This window comes from Centruroides sculpturatus, unplaced genomic scaffold (genome assembly GCF_000671375.1).
Source record: "Centruroides sculpturatus isolate CEXI.00-Female unplaced genomic scaffold, Cexi_2.0 scaffold706, whole genome shotgun sequence".
Lineage (NCBI taxonomy): Eukaryota > Metazoa > Arthropoda > Arachnida > Scorpiones > Buthidae > Centruroides > Centruroides sculpturatus.
The window spans coordinates 303,890-331,192 of NW_019385092.1; the positions used below are offsets into that span (position 1 = coordinate 303,890).

The window sequence follows — 27,303 nt, forward strand, 5'->3', positions numbered from 1 at the left end:
GTGTCTCATCACCAAGTCTGCTTCTCAATTTGTTGCACATATATGCAGCTGCTGAGAAAACGCGTTTAGGTTTGATGGAAGTTGGAGGAATCGTTAGTAAATACTTATAAGCCCGTTCTAGTTATAGCTTCGAGGACACGAAGAGGTTGGAAGAAAACAGTCAGGTCGACACAGATCGAGATTGTATAAGTAAAGGCTACAATCCCGATTATTTCGATCATTGTAAGCATGCCTTTCTAAAAATAAACACGTTAATTTTGTAAATTCAATCTCTGTGTGAGTCTCTCAGCATCCAGCAAACCACTACTCCCAAACGTAAAAAGACTTTCTCGCATCATCCTGACAGATCATGGGCAAGGTGGGGGTCGTAAAATTTTCACCTAAGGTCCCCCTAAGCGAGAGGCTTCAGGTCTATATTAACCACACTGGCAAAACAAGATGGCTGACACATTGACAGGTAAAACGCACTGAGTAGTGCTCTCGACTGCGCCAGAAAATCGATTGGCGCCCGCGAAAATTCAAAAATACAAAAATGAAGTATATTACCAAGTAACCCAGTGAGAACTGCTTGCCTATCATTATAGTTCAAAATACAAGAAGTTTTATTCCAAGCAAGCATCGCAAGCCAGCTAGGTTAATTTCTGCTGCTTGCTTGGAATAAAATTTCTCATATTTTATATTAAAATGATAGGCAAGCAATTCTGTAAAAGCACTGGCACTGAACGTTTCGCTTCATGCAGTATATTTTGCAACTTTTTTAAAATGATGTCAATCCCGAAAATCTCGGGATTAGGAAAACTTAATCCCGAAAATTTTGGGACTGAAAAGTAGTCGAGATCCCGGGATCAAATCCTCTAGTCCCAACCCACAACCTCCGACCAGTACGTAATAAAGGAGAAACATTAATATGTATTTAAACTAATTATAAATTAATTTCTTTTCAGCTACCTTCTCAAAGTATTTTAGATTGTCTTTTTTGTGTACTGTACCTACCCAAACATATGCAGGACCACCAAGATCTTGTACAGATCCTGANAGAAACATTAATATGTATTTAAACTAATTATAAATTAATTTCTTTTCAGCTACCTTCTCAAAGTATTTTAGATTGTCTTTTTTGTGTACTGTACCTACCCAAACATATGCAGGACCACCAAGATCTTGTACAGATCCTGAAAGTAGAGCAAGCCCCCATTTTGCCATTTTAAATAAATGCATAGAATATTTCTTTATTAATAAAAAGCAATCTTAAAGACTATTTTCTATTAGTAAAAACAATATTAATTTTATAGGAGAGAAACCATTATTAACCCCTAATACTACATTTGCATGAGGAGAGTTAATTAATCTGTTCAAAGGCTTGGCCTGTGTTAACTTTTTTCATTTGAACAGAACAGAGTTATCTAATTTTGACTAATATTCTAACAATTGGGTTATTTTAATATCCTTTCTGCAACTGAGTTAATCTTTAAGTGGCTTAGTGACATAAGTCACAGCTTTAGACCTCTGATAGAATTAACTTGAATGATGACATCATGTTAACCTAAATCAAGTTAAATTCCATGCAAACACCATTTTAACCTATGTTCTACTAACTCTTTATAACTTAATTGGAATAACTCTAACCCCAGTTAATTTTTTTGTGGAAATATAAGTTTTCTAAAAACCGAAGAAAAAATTTCCAGCTCTCCTCCCTCTCAACAGCCCAAATATAGGCATTCTAAACAAAACATAACACTGTTTATTGTAAGTTTTGCTGTTAATTATAGTATTTTAACTATATATAACAAAATACAGCTCCATTTTACTGATAGACAATATACAGCTCCATTTTACTGATAGACAATATACAGCTCCATTTTACTGATAGACAATATACAGCTCCTATTATAACAATGTTTGGCCATCCCTATTAAAAGCTGTCATCTCTCTAAGATGGATTCATTCCATTTGTCAATGAAAGGGACCTTGTAAATCCCATTTTTTTCTAGACCAGCACTTCTCAAACTTTTTGTTCATGGACCAATGTTTTTTTATTCCAATCCTTCGAGAACTAGTATTTTTGTAAAATTTAAAAGTAATTATAAAACAGAGAATAAAGTTAAAATGTATTTTTTTTATTATTATTTTAATTTTTAGAATAAATTGGTATGAAACATACAATAGTAAAACTTCATTCTAATTTTAAAAAATAGGTTTGAGTCATTTTCAACTAATTTCCCCAGACCAATTTCAATTGCTAGTCACTCCTAGTGCTAAGTATTTAAACTATAAAGAAAAACAAAAAGTAATAAAGACACAGAATCAACTTCTGGTGCATTTAATACAAAAAATGAACACTGCACAAATATAAGATCAGAGATGTAACCTGAGATTTCTGAGTGAGGGTTATTGACATTGCTGATAGCTTCCCAGACTTAATATATGCAGATATGCTATTATGTTTTTACAGTAGCCTAAGATCACTAGGAACACATTACTGTACAAGAAACCCATACAAGGAGCTGTATACCATATCGGTATGCAGCTCCTTGCATGTCATATGGATACAACAATATTCAATAAAAAAAGGCTGAACAAGAGCAAGTATTAAACTTTATTCTTTACCTTGTGGCTGTTCATGTAGTATTTGAGTCCGATGTGCCTGTTTTCTGTTTCAGCTGTCAAGTACTTGTGATTTTTTTATGCTGTTTAAACTTATGTTGGTTAACAATAGGGCTGGTAGAAGAATGAGGGGCAGAAGAGTGTTAGCATGGTAAATGGCACCCCCATGCCATCTCAAGTGGCTACATCTTAATTTCTATATGTTCCACCATGGATTTTTTTTTATTGAAACAGAACAAGACAGATTTATGTCAACAGGACTGATTCTGTTGATGTAAATTTGTTCAGTATTGTTCAGTTATTGCAAGTAAAGTTATAAATCGCTGTCTTCCATGGTATCAAAGTTGGAAACTTTTTCACATTACATATTAGGCTCTTCTGAATCAACATTGGATTTGATGCTCACATTTCCCACACAATCACATTCTCCAAAAAGCTTCAGAAATGCAGCATTTCTTCAGACTGCTGCACAACTTTTTTCTGGGATTTTCATCCAAGTACTTATTAGTCTAATATAGTAATGTCACAAGACTGAGCTAAGTTGACCTATTAAACATTTACTATTATAAATTTTAGTGTAACAAAATCATTAAAATGACAATAAAATTAGTGACAAAGAAATTAAATGCACAGCACTAGAGGTTGCTGATTATGTCTTATTATATTGAATTTAAGACACATTCTATTCTCATAGATACTAAATATAGAAAAAAGTGTGCCTTACATTTGAATAAATACAGTGGAGCATTGATTATCAAAACAATTTGAAACTGGGGTTGTTCGGATAACTGATCATTTACAAAAAAATATATACAGTACAGTTTTGTGTTTAATATAATTTATATCACACGTCTTACAAATACATACCTTACATAATGTAATACATTAAACTAGGTCTACAGTTCAGTTTGGCAGGGAGGGGAATAGTGCTGCAACGCCACAGCCGTAGCAGAAATTTGAATTTGCTGACTGGAATGCTTTCGGTTAACCAATGTTTTGGTGGCTCGGTATTCGGATAATCGATGCTCTACTGCAATGTATACAAACAGCTTCACTAGTTACAGCATTAACTAATATTACTAAAAAATGTGGCTTCATCTTTTGTCCAAGGATAAATATATTTTCTATTTGAGCCTTTAGTCTTTTCTTTGAATGCAACATGTAATTTAAATAAAAGATTTGCTTTATACTTTGGGCATAATTCATTAAGTTTCATTATTAAGTATACAAATATAATTTTTTCCATCTTTTTTAAAATTTCTAACATTTTCTATGTTAACTATAAATTACAGTAAACCCCCCTATAACACTGCTGATAATTCTGTATTATATGAATTCCACGTTGTACGAGTCACTTAGATTTTACAAATATGTGTGCCAGGCTGTGAACGGCTCACGTATTTGTAAAATCTAAGTGACTCGTACAACATGGAATTCATATAAACATGGAATTATCAACAGTGTTATAGGGGGGGTCTACTGTAAACACATTACAGATAATATTGTTANACAAATATAATTTTTTCCATCTTTTTTAAAATTTCTAACATTTTCTATGTTAACTATAAATTACAGTAAAATTTCTAACATTTTCTATGTTAACTACAAATTTTCTATGTTAACTATACAATTACAGCATACTATAACACTGCTGATAATTCTGTATTATATGAATTCCACGTTGTACGAGTCACTTAGATTTTACAAATATGTGTGCCAGGCTGTGAACGGCTCAAGTATTTGTAAAATCTAAGTGACTCGTACAACATGGAATTCATATAGCACGAAATTATCAACAGTGTTATAGGGGGGTCTACTGTAAACACATTACAGATAATATTGTTACAAGAATGTCAATAGAAGTACAAAGCTATTTATATTTTATATTATGTTAGTCTATTAAATATAATTAATATATATCATATCTTGAAACTATGAAAAAATATAAAAATTAAGTATTTGTCAGGTATGATTTTTTGTAAATTATTATCTTGATATATCCAATATTATTTTGTTCTTTAGATCAGAAAAACTAATGTCTTTTCTAAAATGAAGCTTTCTTTAAAAGTGTATTATTAGAATTTTTGTTTGAAGTTTTACAAATAATAAAAGTGCAAGTACAGTATAGGATAAATATTACAGATAAAATTGAATAAAAGTCCTTTTAAGTTAAAATTTTATATATTTTTTAAAACAAGACAAATTATTTTATAAATAAAATCTTATCATTTTAGTAATTCACATTTAATAATCTTCATTTTATCACTGAGTCATGATGTGTGAACATAATTAATGATATGTGAAATAATATTATAGAATAAAAACTTTCTTTAATAGTACTTTATAAAATTGATTTTTTTTTTCAGTTTCCACAAAAGTTATTATTTTTTCAATATATATCCATTTTGTCAGAATAACTCAAATATTAATAAAATAAATCATAGAATTATTCATAAAATGATGCCTTTCAATAATTTTACCTTATTATTCATAACAAATGAATTATCAGGAATTATTGCAACAAATTATTGAATAATATTATTTTATGTTGCGCCTTTTCACTATTTTATTTATATTTCAGAAATATTAATATCTATGTAGTTACATAAGTAAAGCTGTGAAAGATTTAATTGATTAGAATTTGTTCAAACAAAACATCTATCACTATTACAAAACTGAAAAGAAAATTAATTTTAAAGATGTGTTATAATTCCAATTTTTATTTAGTGAATAAAATAAAAATACTCATAACAAAAAGGCACACATAAAAAAGCAATTTTTTTTCTTAACTGTCATTTAAATCTAAAAATAAATTTTAATAAACTTGACATAAATTCAAATCAAATATAGTAATATTTTAATAGTTTATAATTTTTTTTTTAAAGTTAAGATCACTTTTCTTATATAAACAATTTTTATATCAATAAAATTCAAGTCATTATGAAAAGTTGCATATTTATTTTTATAGCTTAAATCAGTAGCTGAAGTCCAACAGCCTTAAAATATTCAAGACAATGAATTTGTATATTCTTTGATGAAATTTATAGATATTAAAAAATATAGTAGTATTAGTGAGCTAAAAGCATTTTAAAAACCATCTGTTGAAATATTTTCCAATGATGCATTATGTTAATACTGAAACTTTGATACAGCTCCAGTCAAGATGTTCTTAAGTAAACAATTTATGTTGATAAATTCAAAATATAGTTTGAAGTTAGAATAGATCTTCTCTATAACTGATTATAAAATGTTTTCTTAAATATTCAAAGTAATTTATAGAAAGTATTTATAAACTGAATTCAATTATAGATATACAATTATCCATGTATATATCTAATAAACAAAGGGTAAAAATACATTCATAATAATTATAATTATTAAGACAAATACCTATACCAATGTATAATTATATCTGATTTATAAAAAAATTTTTTACAGTTAAAATAAAATACAATTGTAGTTTAGCTATAACTTTATAAAAGACATTTAGCAGCAAATTTGATCTTTGTTTCATATAGAATATTTATTCATTATGACTCTGATATTTAATCATTCACGAGCTTAGAGATTATTCATTAAAATTTAAAAATAAAATTTTCATTAGATTTAAAAATCAAATTTTGTTTTGTAAAAATTTTTAATTTTAATTGTTTTGTTATAAATTTTAAAAATTATTTTTTATATATTAAATAATGTAAACATGGACATTTGTAATGTATAAAATTTACTGTAATTTCTTTTTAAAAATAGCATCAAAATAAATTTGATATATTTTCATTTTAGTAGTATTATTACTGCACAATTAATCATTTTTAAACTGTATTTCATACTATCTATTTTTCATTAATATATTAATACACGCAAACCAACAAATCAATGTCAACAGCTAATCTCAAGAATACAATATAAATTTAAAAAAATATTGACCTATTGTTAAAATCTTGTTTCTTTCTTTTTAATTTGAAAATATTTATATATTCAGTAAATGAGATTATGAGATTTAATCATTATTTTAGTTTACATTAGGTAAAAATCTTTCCATTTAATAAAAAAACTTTATATGTAAAAAAGATTTGTTTAGAATAATTTGCAATATATATTTTATAATACATTAATATTTATTTATTTAAAATTCTTATATTATTATTTGATTCATTCTATAATAATTGAAACATGAATTTTTATTGTTTCAATGTAAACTTAAAATAATGTTTTTAAACAAACATTACATACGAATAATATTATTATTATTATTAATAATAATATTGAAAAGAATCTATCATATTCTTTAAAGCAGTTTAATACACAAAATCTATTCAAGGTTAAGGTATTTAAGTAAAGTTTTTTTGATTCTAATATCGACACATCGCTTCTGCAAAACACCATCTTAATTATAGAATAAATATAATTCACAAATCTATAGTCTTCAGTAATATATATAAATAAGATCAATTATACTCACCGATAAAAAAAATTTTAATGCATAAAAACAATTTGACAACGTGTAAATAGAAAAACTAATTCAATTGCCAACTTAAATTTAACCATATTTATTTAAACCATGCAAAATCATTAAAAGCCATTGACGTATAACTCGAACCGATTTCAAATTTGCACGGTTTAACCTATTGCACAAAATTATTATTTCGGTTGCATATAAGATCCCAAAAAATTTATATTCGTACATAAACACATGGTATGTCATTTTGTGCAATCGTGCCATACACAATAACAACAAAAGGAATCTAACACACAGCTCTGTAGACAAACCCGTTCAAGGTTAAGGGATCAGAGCAGTTTGCTGCTTCTGATATCAATATACCGTTACAATAAAGCATGTAATTAGCCCAATAAATCAATATAATTTATAAATTAACTGCAAGGAGGAAAAATTTAGTTTATTAATGCACAAAAAAAAAAAAAATAATAATCATTTGACAATTTAACATGTAAATGATAGTAGTTAATTAAATTATTAACTGATTTAAATAAATGCTGTATAAAGTTATCAAAGTGGTTATTAATTAAGTAATTATTTGAATTGTGAGTAAGATCTTGAACCAATGTATGTACACATTATATATATAAACACAATGTATGTCCATTTATGCAATCATATGTTATATGCAATGGTTTAATATTATCATTAACTAAAAATAGATGAAATTAAACGTCGAATATGTCATTAAATGCCATTTAAATATTTTGTTTTCAAAGAAAATTGTGTTGTTATGTCATAACAAATTTTATAACTCCTTTTTATCAAAGGGGGAAAAAATAAATATATATATATATAAATAACACGTACTTACCTAAATTCCTTTCTTAATCATTCTTCAAATGCATTTAATCAATATATTTTGATTGCGATAAAATTAAAGTTTTAAAATAACTTTTTTAGATATTTTTATACAAAAACTGATAAAATTGTTGTTTCACTCTCCGATCAAACAACAAAGTGACGTCATTACGACGTTGTTAAATTTTGTGTAATTATCGTTGCGCCACCTGACGACAATGAAATAACTTATCGTTTGGTCTTAACGATTTTCCTGTTTTTCGTGATTGATGTTTAATTATTCCACCTTATTTTTATTTTTATTTTATTATGCAATATACACGCATATATATATATGTGTGTGTTTTTTTAAATAATAAAAAGATGTGAATTTTTTATTTAAATAAATGTTAATTAGTGAATGTGTTATCGCTCTTATTACATTTACATAATGCGAGGTGTGTGAATATTATAGAATGAACTTTGTAATAAAAAAAACACGATCATAAATTAACCAATTAGATTCATTGTACTTTTAGTAATTGTCGATTAATTAAACTACAAATAAAATATTATTATTCAAAATATTAATTTCTTCCAACAAGTTCGTGAACGGTAATCGCTTCATTATGAATCATACAATGTAATGTTTTTGTTTTTACTCATGTTTTTAGCTCTTTCTGCCATGTAAACAATATCAGGGTATTTTCCCCCTACTAGTCACGGGTTCGGCTAAGTCTAAAACTATAGAACCATTAAGTAACGGACCGGTCTAACATATCTGAGACTTACCGCCCTTGAAAAATCCCTGAAGATGATCGCATGGATTAAATCTCAGACTCCTCAGAGCGGTAGGCTTACGCCTTAACCGCCTCGACTATCCGTCCGTTATTTATTTATGCATCACTTTTTAAGCTCCATGTACTGTACGTCTTCTTATTGTTATTAGTGTTGCAACGAATAGTATATTCGGCCAGGAGCGTGGCCGAATAGCCGAATATTCGGCCAAACTATTCGGCTTGATTAACGTACGTACGAAAATTGGCGCCCAAACCGCATTATGGCAAGGACCCTGCTCTCTAATTGCCCACTGTCACTATGCTTCGCTAATCACGTTAATTCTTGACAGTTGTAGCGGACAGACAAGAGCGTCATGGCAGTATGTGATAAGTGATGATATCAGATGTGAATAACAATGAAATGACCTACACATGTAAATAACGGAAAAAGAACAGCGAAGGACTGCGAAGTGAAAATGTGAAAATAAATATGAAATTGAGTTGATAACGTAATCGAACAAGTCGAGGCAACTTATTGGCGCGAAATTCGCGGCCGTCAATGCCAAACAATTGTTGTCATAGCCTTCGGAAAGCTTGTAATGAAAGTCACTTAGCGTACACGGACGAAAGCCTGAGGCCGTTCGGGCTACCAAAATAATGTAAACATGGACATTTGTAATGTATAAAATTTACTGTAATTTCTTTTTAAAAATAGCATCAAAATAAATTTGATATATTTTCATTTTAGTAGTATTATTACTGCACAATTAATCATTTTTAAACTGTATTTCATACTATCTATTTTTCATTAATATATTAATACACGCAAACCAACAAATCAATGTCAACAGCTAATCTCAAGAATACAATATAAATTTAAAAAAATATTGACCTATTGTTAAAATCTTGTTTCTTTCTTTTTAATTTGAAAATATTTATATATTCAGTAAATGAGATTATGAGATTTAATCATTATTTTAGTTTACATTAGGTAAAAATCTTTCCATTTAATAAAAAAACTTTATATGTAAAAAAGATTTGTTTAGAATAATTTGCAATATATATTTTATAATACATTAATATTTATTTATTTAAAATTCTTATATTATTATTTGATTCATTCTATAATAATTGAAACATGAATTTTTATTGTTTCAATGTAAACTTAAAATAATGTTTTTAAACAAACATTACATACGAATAATATTATTATTATTATTAATAATAATATTGAAAAGAATCTATCATATTCTTTAAAGCAGTTTAATACACAAAATCTATTCAAGGTTAAGGTATTTAAGTAAAGTTTTTTTGATTCTAATATCGACACATCGCTTCTGCAAAACACCATCTTAATTATAGAATAAATATAATTCACAAATCTATAGTCTTCAGTAATATATATAAATAAGATCAATTATACTCACCGATAAAAAAAATTTTAATGCATAAAAACAATTTGACAACGTGTAAATAGAAAAACTAATTCAATTGCCAACTTAAATTTAACCATATTTATTTAAACCATGCAAAATCATTAAAAGCCATTGACGTATAACTCGAACCGATTTCAAATTTGCACGGTTTAACCTATTGCACAAAATTATTATTTCGGTTGCATATAAGATCCCAAAAAATTTATATTCGTACATAAACACATGGTATGTCATTTTGTGCAATCGTGCCATACACAATAACAACAAAAGGAATCTAACACACAGCTCTGTAGACAAACCCGTTCAAGGTTAAGGGATCAGAGCAGTTTGCTGCTTCTGATATCAATATACCGTTACAATAAAGCATGTAATTAGCCCAATAAATCAATATAATTTATAAATTAACTGCAAGGAGGAAAAATTTAGTTTATTAATGCACAAAAAAAAAAAAAAAAATAATCATTTGACAATTTAACATGTAAATGATAGTAGTTAATTAAATTATTAACTGATTTAAATAAATGCTGTATAAAGTTATCAAAGTGGTTATTAATTAAGTAATTATTTGAATTGTGAGTAAGATCTTGAACCAATGTATGTACACATTATATATATAAACACAATGTATGTCCATTTATGCAATCATATGTTATATGCAATGGTTTAATATTATCATTAACTAAAAATAGATGAAATTAAACGTCGAATATGTCATTAAATGCCATTTAAATATTTTGTTTTCAAAGAAAATTGTGTTGTTATGTCATAACAAATTTTATAACTCCTTTTTATCAAAGGGGGAAAAAATAAATATATATATATATAAATAACACGTACTTACCTAAATTCCTTTCTTAATCATTCTTCAAATGCATTTAATCAATATATTTTGATTGCGATAAAATTAAAGTTTTAAAATAACTTTTTTAGATATTTTTATACAAAAACTGATAAAATTGTTGTTTCACTCTCCGATCAAACAACAAAGTGACGTCATTACGACGTTGTTAAATTTTGTGTAATTATCGTTGCGCCACCTGACGACAATGAAATAACTTATCGTTTGGTCTTAACGATTTTCCTGTNACATGTTTTTATATAATATACGTGTCGAAATTCCCCCCACTGAAGGGAGATGGTTAGGATTAAGGCTTACCGTAAAGAACTCTGCTTCTATTTATACTATTTTAGATGCGGTTTTTTGCGTTTTAATAGGGTACGTCAACAGAATGTACACTAAGAAGAAATTTTTCGAAAAATTCCCCCCCACGGGGAAGTGTTATAAATTTATAATAGATACATTTTGAGCCACAACAACGTATGACGGGGTCTGCTAGTAAACTATAAAAAAAATGTTAGTGCGAATCCCATCTGTATATGAATATTCGAAAATAACTTTTAAGTGTAATAAATTTAAAAATATCAAGAATAAAATAAAAATTATAGTTTTGTATTTAAAAAAAATTACATTAAAACCAACGGAATTCGAAATACCAACCCATAGAGTCACCACCAAGTCACCGACCACACTACAAATAATGGAAATTCTAAAGGTTTTAAGCGGTTTGCTATTTTCAACTTCAATTTTCTCCTTTAGTTTTGAGTATTGCACCTTAATGTTCGGCGAAAGTCAGTTGTTAAGGATGCATTACCTCACTGAGTTTAATCAAAATCGGTGACCCAACGTCATGCCACCCCCTCGTAAGTACTCGTATGTACATAATGGTTCTCATAGTTAATATGTTCATTTCATAGATACGTATATTTGAGATAACAATAAATATGTGTAAACTAATTTTTATGTCGGATATACAGTATATACGAGTGATACAATTAAATTCTTCTACAGGAGTGAGTAGAAAAGAGAGCAAGTTGCCAACATTACAGAAGAGAATTATTGTATTTCCCCTTGAAATTATCGTATTTCACTTAAAATTATTGTACACCCATCTCAATACGGATAGACATTTAAACTGTCTATCCGTAGAAATATAAGCAAGATTCCCCTATATCTTATACCCCATTTTACATATCCTTATCAAAAATAAATCTCAAAATTATTTCGACTGCATATAAATAAATGATTGAAGTTTACAATCGAAGCAACAATAATTTCATTGTTTAAAAAATCCATTCTTAAAATTTGACATACGAAGTTTTACTTATTATTATTTATTATACATTAATTACTTTTCATTCCAAAAATGGGAACAATTTTATCATCTCAAAAACCAAAACGCAAAGTCAAGCCCGTGCCAATGATTATCAATCGCAAAAAGAGAAGAAGGCTTACCGTAAAGAACTCTGCTTCTATTTATACTATTTTAGATGCGGTTTTTTGCGTTTTAATAGGGTACGTCAACAGAATGTACACTAAGAAGAAATTTTGGGAAAAATTCCCCCCACGGGGAAGTGTTANCCTATATCTTATACCCCATTTTACATATCCTTATCAAAAATAAATCTCAAAATTATTTCGACTGCATATAAATAAATGATTGAAGTTTACAATCGAAGCAACAATAATTTCATTGTTTAAAAAATTCATTCTTAAAATTTGACATACGAAGTTTTACTTATTATTATTTATTATACATTAATTACTTTTCATTCCAAAAATGGGAACAATTTTATCATCTCAAAAACCAAAACGCAAAGTCAAGCCCGTGCCAATGATTATCAATCGCAAAAAGAGAAGAGGCGCTGAACCTGCCATTAAGTTGCCTGAAGTAAAACCAAATAAAAACTGTCGTTTAAAATTATTAAGACTGGAAAGAATTCAAGATTATTTATTAATGGAAGAAGAATTTCTTATGAATCAAAGAATATTTAAACATCGTGAGAGATCTAAACGTGAAACTTCAAAAGTTTCCGAATTGAGAGGATCTCCAATGATTGTAGCTACTCTACAAGAATTATTCGAAGATGATTTTGCTATCGTCGCAACATCAGCTGGAGACGAACATTTTGTTCCGATTTTATCTTTCGTAGATAAAACCCAATTAGAATTAAAATGTAAGGTTTTACTCAATCATGAAAATTATGCCGTTGTAGGGATCCTTCAAGACGATGCTCGACCATTTGTATCCATAATGAAACTGGATAAGGCTCCTCTTCAATCATACGCCGATATTGGAGGCCTTGAAACACAAATACGAGAAGTTAAAGAATCTGTCGAATATCCTTTAACTCATCCAGAACTTTATGAGGAAATGGGCATTTTGTCTCCTAAAGGTGTCATCTTGTATGGTCCTCCGGGATCGGGTAAAACGTTATTAGTCAAGGCAGTCGCTAATCAAACTTCAGCAACGTTTTTAAGAGTAACGGGATCAGAATTGATACAAAAATATCGTGGAGATGGTCCAAAATTAGTTCGAGAATTATTTAGAGTAGCAGAAGAATATTCTCCTTCTATCGTTTTCATAGACGAGGTCGATGCTGTTGGAGAAAAGCGATTCGATTCCGTTTCGAGTGGAGAAAATGAAGTACAACGAACATTACTAGAATTATTAAATCAGTTAGACGGTTTCGATTCTAGAGGAGACATTAAAATAATAATGGCAACTAACAGAATCGAATCCTTAGATCCAGCATTAATAAGACCCGGAAGAATCGATAGAAAAATTGAATTTTTCTTACCAGATGCTGGAGCTAAAAGAGAAATATTTCAAATACATACGGCTAGGATGAATTTAAAAGAAGACATTAATATTGACGATGTATTATCATCTAAAGAAGAAGACTTTTCAGGTGCGGACATCAAAGCTCTATGCACCGAAGCAGGTCTTCTGGCATTGAGAGAGAGAAGAATGAAAATAATTAAAAATGATTTCATTAAGGCAAAAGAAAAAATTCTTTATCAAAAAGAAGAGAAAATCTTAGAAGGATTGTATTTATAAAAATAAAAATTAAATCATATAAAATATCGTGAGAATCGGACGACGGGAAGGTGTCCCGCTCACGGGGTCAGTCGATGGCAATTTAGGAGGGCAAAAATCGAATGGAAGGTCGCAGATAAGTCGATAAGATATTGGCCGTGTACGAGTAAACATACATATTTAAGATATTATACAAATTTAATAAAAATACTATTCTAACGGTTACAAATAATAAGAATAATAATAATACTTCTAAACTGAAGTTCTAGAAGGCGGTTAGCGGGGTTACGCCGCACGTACTTTCGACAAAGGAAAGGCTCTAATCCCTGTTAGTATTTATCCTTAACTAGTCCTAATCCACCTAAGAGGAAAGAGAGAGTTCTACTTACTGAGTTATAAATTACTTCGCTAATCGTTCGTCTTCGGCGGTCAGCTGCAGGGTGGAAGTTGACCAGTCGTTCTCTGATGTCTTGAAGACTGTCCCGATAACGGATCGTGAGCCCTCTTTATACCAAATTCGAGGGGGTGAGAACTGTCATACTATTAATGATTCATACGCACACCTGTTAATGTGTTGATGTCTGGATCTAGCTAGTACGGACCGTCACCGATGTATTCTTTGGTCGGATTGTTGACATTGGTCAACCAAAGGTGAAATTTTATGATATAAATTCCTACGAATTTGACAGTTCTCTTCCGTATATTTTGACAATATCTTCTCAGATTTGACAACAATCTCTAGATTGTTTATATTAAATATTGTATTAGTCGACGGGAGAGGCAATTATTATCATATTGTTTTGGTTATCGTGCAGGACCCTTTGTCTCGAATTTTTCGTGTTGTACTTGAATTGACGTCATTGAACTCACTCGTGTTACTATGACTCACATAATCGGTAGTCTCGAGTTAGACCCATCGAGCGAACTCAAAAGGGGAGCGGAGGTAGGTCCATTATTCACTTGTTTACGTGTATCGTTAGGCATGATGGGATTATTTACAATGCATCTGGGTTTGCGACTATAATGATTCGACCAATAAACAAGTTGTAACAAGTTGTAAACAAATCAACGTGAATTCGTTTACACGTGTTATAGTTAAAAGTTTTGTCTTATAGCAATATAGTACGCAGAAACGAAATGGAAACCTCCAATGTTTTATTTTAAAAAAAGAAGCGAAGAACAAAAAGAACTATTTGAAACATATATAGAAAATAATAAGAAAATGATCAGTGGAAAATTCGACAACGAATTTACAAGAAAAAGACAATTTGATTTGTGGAGAGAATTACAGTAGTTGAAAAATTAATTGTGTATTAGTGCAAAAAATCCGTTGTATAATGGAAAAAGTATTTTAATTTAATCCTTTCTTCGTATAGTTTTCTTCTTCGATCTATTTCTTAAATTGTTTTGTCTATTAAGATTATTTATTAATCAGAACTTAACACTTTTGATTAATAAATAATCGTAATATAGTGTATAATATGCTCTTAATAATTTATACCTATAATTTACTATCATTTAATCCTCTTTTTCGATGAATTAGATCCTTCTTTTTATTTTTGGAAAAAATTTGCTGTATAATTTTATCAATTATGAATTAAAATTTTTTCTTATTAGTGTTGAATTGACACGAAAAGAAATGGCATCTACTCGTGGTCGAAAAATTTGTTGCCTTCTTAAACGACTCTTTCATCTCTTTCTAACGCTTCGATTGCGATCAGAATAGCGTATCTGTTAGCCATTTTCACTTTCGTGTAGTAATCTCACATGCTCGACTCAACGTGAGTAGCAACTCACATGTGAGATGGGAAAGCACGTGAGTTAAAATTCGAGACTACCGATTTGACGTCAGAGTGTGAGATGGTACCACGTGACACCTTAACACGTTGGGAGTTGTAACACGAAAAATTCGAGACTAGGGTCCCAGCAGGTGTCCGCAGACACGTGCCACGTGCAGCTAAAGGAGGGGAGTAACGCCGCTTATTAGTTTCTTTTAAACGTCTGTTCTTGCCTTGTTCATTTTATCGTTGATCGAATTTATTAGTATAGTCTGTGACATTTAACCCGAGGAGAGAGTTTCGATCGTTGATTGCAAACTATCCCATTTTTCTGTAATTACTAGGGTTAGGAGGAGAACGATACTGTTTTAAACAATACAAAAGAAGGTAGAAAGGGGTAGAATATCACAATATTATATAAGTATTAGTGATGTAACGAATATTCGGTTACTATTCGGTATTCGGCCTATTCGGACTATTTTTCGCTATTCGACCGAATACCGAATATTTAATCACTATTCGGCCGAATACCGAATACCTAAAAACAGGAGTAAGAAATAACAAAAACACAGTAAATTAATCATATTGGTATTTAGATTTATTGTTATTGGGTGAGTGTTGTTTGTTTATATTTATTTATAACTTATAACATGCACAAAATAAAAAAGAAAATAATATTAGTCACATGTATTCACAATTTATAATTACAAAGATCAGCACACGTACAGTACACACCTATTCGTTCGAGAATCGTCGCACATCTGAGGTCTGACCCTGCCTATCCTTCCTTTTAAGCGCTCTTTACTTTCTCTTTCCTCTATCGCTCTAGTCCATATAATACGCGCTCACGATACATTCGATTCGTCACTTTTCCGTCGTAGATTTCCCATTTTACAATTACGTGACTCATAGCCTGGTTATAATGGAGAAAAGAGACAGACAAAACGTCGGTATAAGTCACAGTTATGATTTCACAGATTCAAGACAGCCTGGGGCGGTATCATTACAAACATTTAGCTTTCGGAAGTCTATGACAATTGTTTGGCATTGACGGTCGGCGAATTTCGCGCCAATAAGCTGCCTCGAATTGTTCGATTATGTCATCAACTCAATTTAGTTGAGGTCATTTCATTGTGTCTGTCCGCTACAACTGTCAAGAATTAACGCGATTGGCGAAGCGTAGAGAGCAGGGTTCTTACCATAATGCGGTTTGCGTGCCAATTTTCGTACGTGCGTTAATCAAGCCGAATAGTTTGGCCGAATATTCGGCTATTCGGCCACGCTCCTGGCCGAATATTCGGTATTCGGCTTGAGGCCGAATATACTATTCGTTACAACACTAATAAGTACTTTCCCAGCTGTTATACAGAGGGAAAGAGGCTGTTATCTTTCTCATAGAAGTAAGTTGACGCTAAGATAAATTCTGTTAGAAATTATAGAAATGTTTACGGGATTTTCGAACGGATAGGTGATTCTATATTCAATCCCACATGGAAAAAAAAACGATTATAAAATTTATTTCATGGGCTAAACAACCGAACGGATTCCAAAGAAACTTCCTAAATGTACTCTTAAATCTATTCTCTTTATATAAAATACTTACTGTAGCTTAAAATTTTGACGACACTTGGGGGGAATAGAAACGGCGGAACTGGAAATCAATGAATCACGTCTGCCTTCAGGAATTAGGCGATTTACCTGTTTCGGACTCAAAGAATCGATGAATCATTGCAAAATTATTTATGTCATGAATTGGAAACAAGCGAGTGAAGCGAATTGAAACGTTTTCTGTAAACAAATTCCGTAAACATATTTAAAATTTCCATCTAGAATTTTATAAGTAAGAGTAAAATGAGATTTTCTTTAATAAACAAAGAAAAAAAATCACAATTTAAATTGTAACATAATTTTATGTAAATACACATCGAATTATCTTTTATGAGTACAATTTTGAATGAATAACGAGCTTCAATAAATTCGCTAAACAATTACTAAAAGAGAAAAATACATAAACGTTTATTTTGAAAATGCATTTAACATGTAAATTATTGAAATGTGAAAATGTATTATAAACAGTTTCAAAAGTTAATAATAGAATTTTTTTGAAATGTGTTGAATGCAGAACTAATATTTTGAGCTAAGTGAAAACTTTTGCAGGATTTTTTTTCTTCCATTAAACTTCTTAGTTCCAGCAAAATGGAAAATGCACTATAGAGAGCTTTGGTAACCTAAAAATATAGTAATTAAGTTATCTGTATATATATATTTATATATTGATATATTGAAACATTACAAACTTTCAAAGGAAATGTTCTCGAAAGAGTAAAAAATCCTCCACAAGAAAATCCAAATTCTTTGTTAAAAAACAACTTCATAAAACACAACATCTGAAATTAATTTTATAAATATTATAAGAGAAAATGCTTTAATGTAATTTCTTCAATAATTAATATATAGGCCTACCTTTAATTTCATTTGAATAGGCAAAGAAGAGATCGAGAATTTTCTTATTTCTTGATTACATCCATAAAACTATGTAATTAAATAGAATAAAAATAATTAATGTTGTGGAGTACTTCATATTATGTAATTTTAAAACGTTGTGGGGGGCACGATTACATACAAGCCTTGACCACGCGGAACATGAAAAATAGGCAGTATACTGATATATGTTAAAAACTGACCTTTGTTGGTGACTATCTCGCGAAGGGTCGCGTGTACAGGTATGATTCCATTGACTTTTCTGTTCGTACAAGTGGTCTACAATTGGGAGGGCGAAAAACCCCTCATTCGGAGCTTGAATCTTATCCTCCAACATCAGTTTTGCCTTGATTACAAATTCCTTAATATGATATCGCTCCACCCCTCATATAGCCTCAGCCCAACATTGTTATTTATTCTATCATCTTCAGGTACTTTCAAGATTTCAATATTTTCTTGTACTTTTCTTTTTATTTGATTATTTTCTGTCAGTATGAATTTAATACAATTTTTTATACTTTCACAACCTTCTTTATTACAATGTTGTGCCACTGACGACGAAATTAAATAATTTTTAATGGCATATACAATATATATTCTTTAATTCTTGTATTTAATGGTCTTGATAGATACTGTATGGATGTATGTAGGTCTTTGTGCCCGAAATGTATTCTACTAAAATTTAATTGTGGTTAATTAAAAGCAAATTATTCTATTTTGCTCCAGTCATTCCCTAATGTGATAAGCCCTCCAATTTATTACGCTAAATAATTTAATCTTAATTAATATTAGATTAATATAACAATTTTTAAAGTACTCCTATAAGAAACAAAGATAATTTATGATAGACAGAAATAAGTATTGTAATTAATAAAAATTTCTTACTTGAATAAAAAGTTTTGATATTTCATACGAAATGTAAAACAAAGTAAGAGACACGATAACGGTAGCTGGAATTAGAAGATATTTCAGAAACAGAATTGATGATCCTCCAATTGTTACATTATAAATGCACAAGCATAATGCATAAATACTGGCAAAATAGCCGATGAATATACAATTTTCTAAAGTATAATTTATGTGGTTTAATAATCGATAGACCGCTTCGTGATTCTTCATGTTTCGCTGCATCTTTCGATGATCCATCATTTCTATTGCATTTTCGATAGCTTCCCGTATTACTGACATCTTTGTTTTAATCAAATATAAAATCATATTAACTTGCATTACTAAGAATATGATTAGGTTGATTTCAAATATGGTATTTAAAGCATTCAGAGATCCACATAAAAATGGAGTGATGTTTTCGTAATCGTGGCGCAAGAAGTGTTCCAACAAAAACGTGATGGGAAATATCAAAATGATAGAAAAATGAATGGAACCCCATAATATAATAATTTTTCTTTGATATCTTATTGCTTGGCAGTATTCTTCAAAATCGAGAGGAATATTTAATGATAAAGTTTTATTCTTCAGAATAACAGAAATGAAGAAACAAGAGAATGAAATTATAGAAAATAAGCTTGCAAAGAAGACTGTAGCTTGTTGAGAAGCATGATCATTCAGACATCCAATCTGTCTTCCTTTTAACTTATAAAAGATTTCCATTGCTTTTGAAAAACCGTGAACGAAGAAAATTAACTGCACGAAAGCCGAATATATCTTCAATGCATAAGTTTTTAAATTAGATTTTTTATTTTCGCACGACTCTAATATATCTAGTCCGACAGTTTTAAGCAGAGAAAATATTGGACGAAGCAAACAGTTTAAGCAGAAACTTTCCCTCATTATTCCGATTGAAATGGTTGAATTTGCGTGCATATTATAGTATTAGACTGGGTTATAGCTAGCAGCAAAATGCTCGTCAAAATAGAAAGTTATTTTCAATATTGATTATCTTTAAAGACGATCAATGTTAATTTCTTAATAGGAGAAAATAAATGATTAATGTTCCTAAATCTATTACATTACATTTTCCGTTTAATTTCACACTAATTTCGCTATTTTATAAGAATATGCGTGTATAATGCTATAAACTTAATTACGTTAATCAAACAAATTTAATAAGTGGATCTATTTTAAAATTTTACGTCATTTTATTGATAATTATAGTAAATGCCTTTCATTAATATTATTTATTAAGGAAAAAGCTATCAGGTTAATGGAATATAATAGAACAATTTCTCCAATGTTAATACTGAGATACACGTGATATACATTCCTTTCAAAAAATGTTTTTCTTTATGAATATACTCTTTTGAATTAGCAGAATAATTAGGCCAATTCCAAATAATTATTATTTTATTTAAAGAATTTCTTATATTTTTAACTATTATAAAATAACAAAAAATTTAATTTTCAGGGTAGGGATGAATTTTATAAAAAAAATTGTAAATGCTAACAATGAGTAAAATCGTCATTAAGTCCGACTGTACTGGAAATTGTAACATAATTTTATGTAAATACACATCGAATTATCTTTTATGAGTACAATTTTGAATGACTAACGAGCTTCAATAAATTCGCTAAACAATTACTAAAAGAGAAAAATACATAAACGTTTATTTTGAAAATGCATTTAACATGTAAATTATTGAAATGTGAAAATGTATTATAAACAGTTTCAAAAGTTAATAATAGAATTTTTTTGAAATGTGTTGAATGCAGAACTAATATTTTGAGCTAAGTGAAAACTTTTGCAGGATTTTTTTTCTTCCATTAAACTTCTTAGTTCCAGCAAAATGGAAAATGCACTATAGAGAGCTTTGGTAACCTAAAAATATAGTAATTAAGTTATCTGTATATATATATTTATATATTGATATATTGAAACATTACAAACTTTCAAAGGAAATGTTCTCGAAAGAGTAAANAAAAAAAATTGTAAATGCTAACAATGAGTAAAATCGTCATTAAGTCCGACTGTACTGGAGATACACACGACCCCCATTATCTCCCCATCCCCTCGACCTTTAACCACCAAAATTTAGTAGCATCAATCCCTTTAATAAACAAACCTCCCTGCAAAATTTTAGAAATTTTTGATGAATAGCACGGGAGTTATTAACCTTCAAAGAGGGTGAACAAAAATCATGCCATACATAATAACATCCATACGTACAGAAATTATCCCCAAACTTTTTTCCATGTAAGACTCAACATGTGAATAAATTGCACACAGACTACAACTACAGTAAATTTTAAATGAAGCAATGTCGCCATGATAATAAATAGAAAAAATGAACATCGGCAAAGAAAAAAGACTTCTTCTCTACTTTGTGCCTTAAAATCGTTGCACGTACCGGTACTGTACATTAACTTGGCCAAAAGTTAGAACATCTTTAATCAGTATCAATGAAAGAAGTTTACGGCAATGGGTTTATAAGTTAATAAGGGGAGGGATGTCCCAATTTCGTGAGAGTTAAGCATGTCCTCGTAAATATCGCGTTTATAGAAAAATTATTAGAATTGGTTTGATCTATTTGGTCACAGCAACGCGAAACCTGAGCTATCTGCCAAGGGGATGCATCCCAGAAAGACTTTTATGTAAAGCTAGCTCCAATTAAAGTGTTACTAATGCGAAGAAAACCCGAAAAACTCCGTATGATCAGTCCGTTAGCCATGCCCAAACCCACGACCGATTACCGGTGTTCGGTGGTTTTATCCACTTGGTTACTGGAGGGTACTTATTAGGCTGTAATTTGAAAAAATTGTAGACCTATAAATTCCCACTGTAGTCTGTCTCTGTCCTTCTTTAATCTCGAGAACGGAGTAAAATAGATAAAAGTCAAGACCAGACATGGAAATCGTAAGAGAAAGGGGACCAGATTAACTATATATGAACTTCCGATTTGTACTGCAAGTCACGTTATTGCAATTCAAAAATTTTCTCCGAACGGAGTTAGATACATGACCGGCACGACTCTATTGCTAACAGGAAAAGTATGACATACAGAGGCAAAACACTACTACACTCCACACAGGCAAGTGCTATGTGCTTACCTGTCGCAGTAATGGCGTGTCTATTTCGCGCTAAATCATTGTCACAGTAATTCAGTAATTATATCCGTTTTTGTACGAAATATATTTAATCAATTATTGTGTTAATTTTTTCCAATAGATGACGCTACACGTAAAGTCAGCAACCAAATGTAGACAGAAATTAATCGATATATAGAAATCCAATTGATAATTTGGGGAGTGATGTACGACACAATCTAAGTTAGAAGTTTTTGAAAGTAACTGCCGTGTTTTATAGCAAATGGTCAAATGGCCTAGGCGTGCATAGCGAACAAACAAACATCCTCATTTATATCGAATAATTTATTTATTCCTGCAGATTTAAGTTTATTTTCATTGTATGTTTTCCTTATAAGTATGCTAGCATAGTGAGGATAAGTGTATTTTGCATGTAGACAATACTATGTAAAAGACAGGAGTGAATCATGCACTTTGAAGTTTAGATGTAAGAATTAACTGACTCATCTCCTCTGAGTGTAATAACATATCATAAAGTCCTGATGGAATCTACAAAAATGAGTTATTCGGAGGACAAAGGACCTCTTATTTATTATTTAAGTGAAAGTTATATCAACTTGTAAGGAGTTGATTCCGAACCATTTTATTTTGTTTGGGGATTATTTTTAGTTCGTTATTCTATTTATTTTGCGGTATTTTATTTCGCTAAGGGTAAACTACCGCGCCTGACCCACGCAAAATTCTACAACCCTAACTTCTGACAGCAACCCAGAAACGACATTTCGGGGGAGACTGCCACAGGAAGTTAAGAGAATGATCTCCTGCCCCAAATTGTCGCAAAAAGGCACAACGAAAAAATTATAAAAGATTAAATATAAGGAGGGCGATGACACGATTTAAAGAAAGATTACTAGAAGTAAAGAATGTTAGCCACTTAAGTATGTAAATAAGGTCGAATGGGCGTAATTATGTAACATTAGCGAGGTTAAAGCAAGGCTTTCAAGTTTCATAGACGACGCAGAAGTTTTTGGTGACGTTAGGCAAATTTAATTTGTAAGATTTCTTTGTGAATTTCCGATAGATTTCAATTTCATATTTCTGCTTGTCGATTTTATGGAGATAATTATAATTTAATTTTTACGTCCCCAAGTGTCGGGAAAGTTCTTATTTTAAAACTATTAAAACAATGTAATACGATATCACATGCGTGGAGGTACTTTTATGAAAAATTCGGGCAAAGTTAGCCTATATTAATTCACTCTGTACATCTTTAAAATGTATGTGGGTGACAGGATCATATAATTACGAGTTTTAGTTGTTCTACCGTTTGAATTCACTTGAAGACTGCTTGACCAGTGGCGAAGCGGTCTTCGTACCCTGACCACTGGTAGTTTGGTTGTGGGTTCGCGCCTCGCTCGGACGGGCTGGCCACGTGGAGTTTTTCGGGTTTTCTCCACGTTTGTAACGCCTAAATAGGGGCCAATTTCCCTTAAAAAGACCTTTTAGAAGGCATCCCCTTAAGCAGATCGCCCAAGTGTTGCGTTGCCATACCCAAACAAACAATTTACATTACGGATCATTCGAAATTTAACATTGTTTTTCCGAATAGTATCGTTCTAACGTTCCAATCTAAAATTCGTTAAAAAAAAAAAACCTGATGTAAACCTTTGTGAAGGCCGAAAACGTTCGGAGTTTTCATTAATTTGTTACAGGTATTTAAAGATTTAAAGTTGTTGGTTTTTGGACTTATTGCCCGTATAAAGTTCAGGCCTGGCACTAACCGAACCCTTGTTATGTAACTCTCTTAGGAAATTATCCTGGCTCTCGATAGAAATAGATAAGGCGTTATAAACTTTCAAACAAGCTGAGTTTACAATGGCTTTCTGCAATCACTCGTAAATAAGTTTTTAATTGTTGTAAATTAGTTTTCTTGACTAGCATTATCTAATGCAGTGTTTTTCAACCTGTGGGTCGCGACCCCCTTGGGGGTCACCAAGCCTTACACGGGGGGCCGCGGGTAAAAGGAAAAGACAAGTGTTTGTAGGTTCTACACTACAATAAAAAAACTACAATTTCAGTGAGAAGGCTGTGCCTGTTTATTTTTTAATAATTTGTCAAAACGTGGTTTTATTTTTGAGACGCAAACAACTAAATCATTTTCTAATTGAAGCCTATTTCTCTTTTTAGTTTGTATGTCCATCATTGAAGAGAATGTTAATTCACATAGGTAAGAAGTGGCGAATGGCACTAATAATTTTAAAGCCTCTCTTGCCAGTTCTGGATACATTTGTTTTATTTTCATCCAGAAGACGTCAATATTTTGCGAATGAAATTCCATTTTAAGCATGCCGTCAGCAGCTAAATCTATAAGATTTTCTTTCATCTTCGTGGTTAGATCAGCCAGTTGTACTGACATATCTATGAAAGGATTTAATATCCATTTATGCCCATAGTTAGCTTCAGAGTCCAGTTTTGGAAAGTAAGTTAATAGTTTCTCTTCCAAATTATGCAAGCTCTGTATCATGCAAGGGATGTGAGAACTTACTACCAACAATTGATCCATTGCCGTTTCTTCGACAATCTTCTGAACACAAGGGAAAGACTCATATATATTTTTTTGCAAAGACGTTGACCACAAACGAAGTTTTGCGAAGAATCCTTTGATTTTATCTTTAGCTGTCAGAATGTTTTCTTCTCTCCCTTGGAGTTTCTTGTTTAAAATATTCAGGTGGCTAAAAAGATCAGCAAGAAATGCTAATTTTAGGAGCCAAACAGGGTCACATAAATAATTCGCATATTCAGATTTAGCACCTTGTAAAAACATTAACAATTCAGCTTTCAGTTCTAAAACTCTTGTCAATACCTTTCCTTTGGATAGCCACCTGACCTCTGTATGATAAAGGAGATTTGGATGGAGCGAACCCATGTCTTCACAAATGATTCTGAATAGTCGGGTTTGTAAGGCTTTACCTTTAATAGAATTCACAATTTTGATCACCTCTTTAAGAACTTCATTTAAATCAGAAGGTAAAACCTTGGCTACCAGAGCATGTCGATGAAGAAAGCAGTGTGTCCATGAGATATTAGGCATTATTGATTTTAATTTTGCAACGAGTCCGCTTTTTTGTCCAGTCATAGATTTAGCGCCATCGCTACAAATGGCAATACATTTTGTCCAATCAATCTTGTAGTTGCGAGTGCTTTCTAAAAATATGTCGTACAAACACTGACGTGTGGTGTTTGAAGAAAGTGCTTTGCAAAATAAAATGTCTTCTGTGATACTTTCATCTGCTTCAAAGCGCACAAATACTACAAACTGTGCACAATCTGAAACATCAGTAGATTCGTCAAACTGCAAAGCAAAATGTGGGCTCTTCTTTAATTTCTCGACTACTTGTTCTCGAATGTAACTGGCCATATCGTTTATTCTGCGTTCAATAGTATTGTCAGAAAGTGGTATGCTTTTTAGCTTGCTTGCCTCCTGCCTACCTAACATAATTTCAACCATATCTAGGGCTGCTGGCAAAATAAGATTTTCGGCATCTGTATGTGGCTTTTCTGCTTTAGCGACTCGGTATTCAACTCTGTAACTCGCTAATAATGCGTTTTCGTTGACACTGGATACCTAAAAACAGACAAAAAATCAAAAAAACAAATAAATAATTAAGCAAAATAAATATTATTTTTAATCACCAAATAACAATACTATTTTATTACCTGAATCATAGTATTTTGCTGAAGGTTAAGGGTTTTCAGCTTACATTCAAAGAAATCCAGCGGTTTATCAGCTTCTTTGGGATGTTTGGCTGAAAGGTGACGCATAAGCTTTGATGGTTTCATACTCTCACGTGATAATACATCGCCGCAAATTACACATTGAGATTTATTATTCATGACAGTAAATTCGTATTTCAAGTAATTGTCGTAGTAATGTCTATTTGTTTTCGGTTTTGATTCACTTCTGTCACTGCCACTTGTACCAGACGTGGAGGGCTGCGATCTTTTGAGAAATTTATCCATTTTATGCTCTTGCGTAGCAAAGCGCAAAGACAATACAATCACGTCTGTACTTGTTGGCGCATTCGCCTCCAGTGCCCCCGTGGCAAAGTTACTATTTGCAGGGCTCTTGTGACTTATTTGCAGAGCTCTTGTGACTTATTTGCAGAGTACAATTGGTTTTTCGATTGATATTTAGGTCTCAATAGAAAGAAAATTAAATACGTAGTTTTTAAAATCACTGGCATAGTTTTAATATGGATCTGGGGGGGTCGCCAAAATTTTTTAACTTGTAAAGGGGTCGCATATTCAAAAGGGTTGAAAAACACTGATCTAATGTATTTATCACAGTGTCAAAGAAGATTCAAACATGTGAATATAAACTGACTACTGACTAAGACGACAAACACTCACGAAGGGAAAAAAACAAAGAAATAAAGTTTAATTAATAAAGGAAATCAGATGGAGCACAATACACGAAGCAGGATGATAGTCATCATGAAAACAAGTACACGAAACCTTGTGCGTCTACAAAATAAATTTTTTTTACGCTCGTGGTTTTAGAATATTAAGAGCAAAACTTCGTTAACATTCATAAAAATTTGCCGCTTAATCCGTAAATTTTGATGCAAACCACGCAAAACGCAGTATTTTTGAGAAAATTGGGTCTTTCAGTTTATGATGGACGATGTATTTCTGTAGAGATAACGATCAGGGGCGGATCTACGTAGGGACTAATAGGGCTTAAGTCCTGGGGCCCGAAATGTCAAGGGCCCACAAAAATTGAATTATCATAAATTTTTAATACGTTTTCATTAACAATGAGCACTTATCGTATAGTAAAAAATAGTTAATAATGATAATATAATAATATTAATATTATAAATTATTATTTGTTTTATTGTAATCAATGTAACGTAATTGGTCAGTAATTAATCAATGTAAATATTTTTTAAATGTCTTATGTTTTTTATATAAGATATAAAGTTTGTCATTCAACACCATTTCATAAATAACATCAAAATCAGAGTTGAAATATATTTATTAAAATGAATTTTAAAACCCCAATTTAAAGATTCTTAATCTAACAAAAAA

The 27,303-nt window shown here is 30.8% G+C and overlaps 2 protein-coding genes and 1 pseudogene across 2 annotated transcripts; 1 reads left to right on the plus strand and 2 right to left on the minus strand.

Moving 5' to 3' along the window:
• LOC111634574 overlaps nt 1–8,107 on the minus strand; it is a 16,953-nt pseudogene extending 8,846 nt beyond the window's left edge.
• Nucleotides 8,108–12,621: 4,514 nt separating this feature from the next.
• On the plus strand, nt 12,622–14,540 carry LOC111634571 (26S proteasome regulatory subunit 4-like). The gene has a single exon (XM_023379374.1). The coding sequence runs from the start codon at nt 12,716–12,718 to the stop codon at nt 13,994–13,996; it is 1,281 nt and encodes a 426-aa protein (XP_023235142.1). The 5' UTR covers nt 12,622–12,715; the 3' UTR covers nt 13,997–14,540.
• Nucleotides 14,541–24,144: 9,604 nt separating this feature from the next.
• Nucleotides 24,145–26,349, minus strand: LOC111634567 (SCAN domain-containing protein 3-like). The gene is made up of 2 exons (XM_023379370.1): nt 25,930–26,349; nt 24,145–25,837 (listed from the first exon to the last, which is right to left on the minus strand). Exons 1-2 carry the CDS (start codon nt 26,230–26,232, stop codon nt 24,287–24,289), a joined length of 1,854 nt encoding a protein of 617 aa, XP_023235138.1. The 5' UTR covers nt 26,233–26,349; the 3' UTR covers nt 24,145–24,286.
• Between the last annotated feature and the right edge of the window lie 954 nt (nt 26,350–27,303).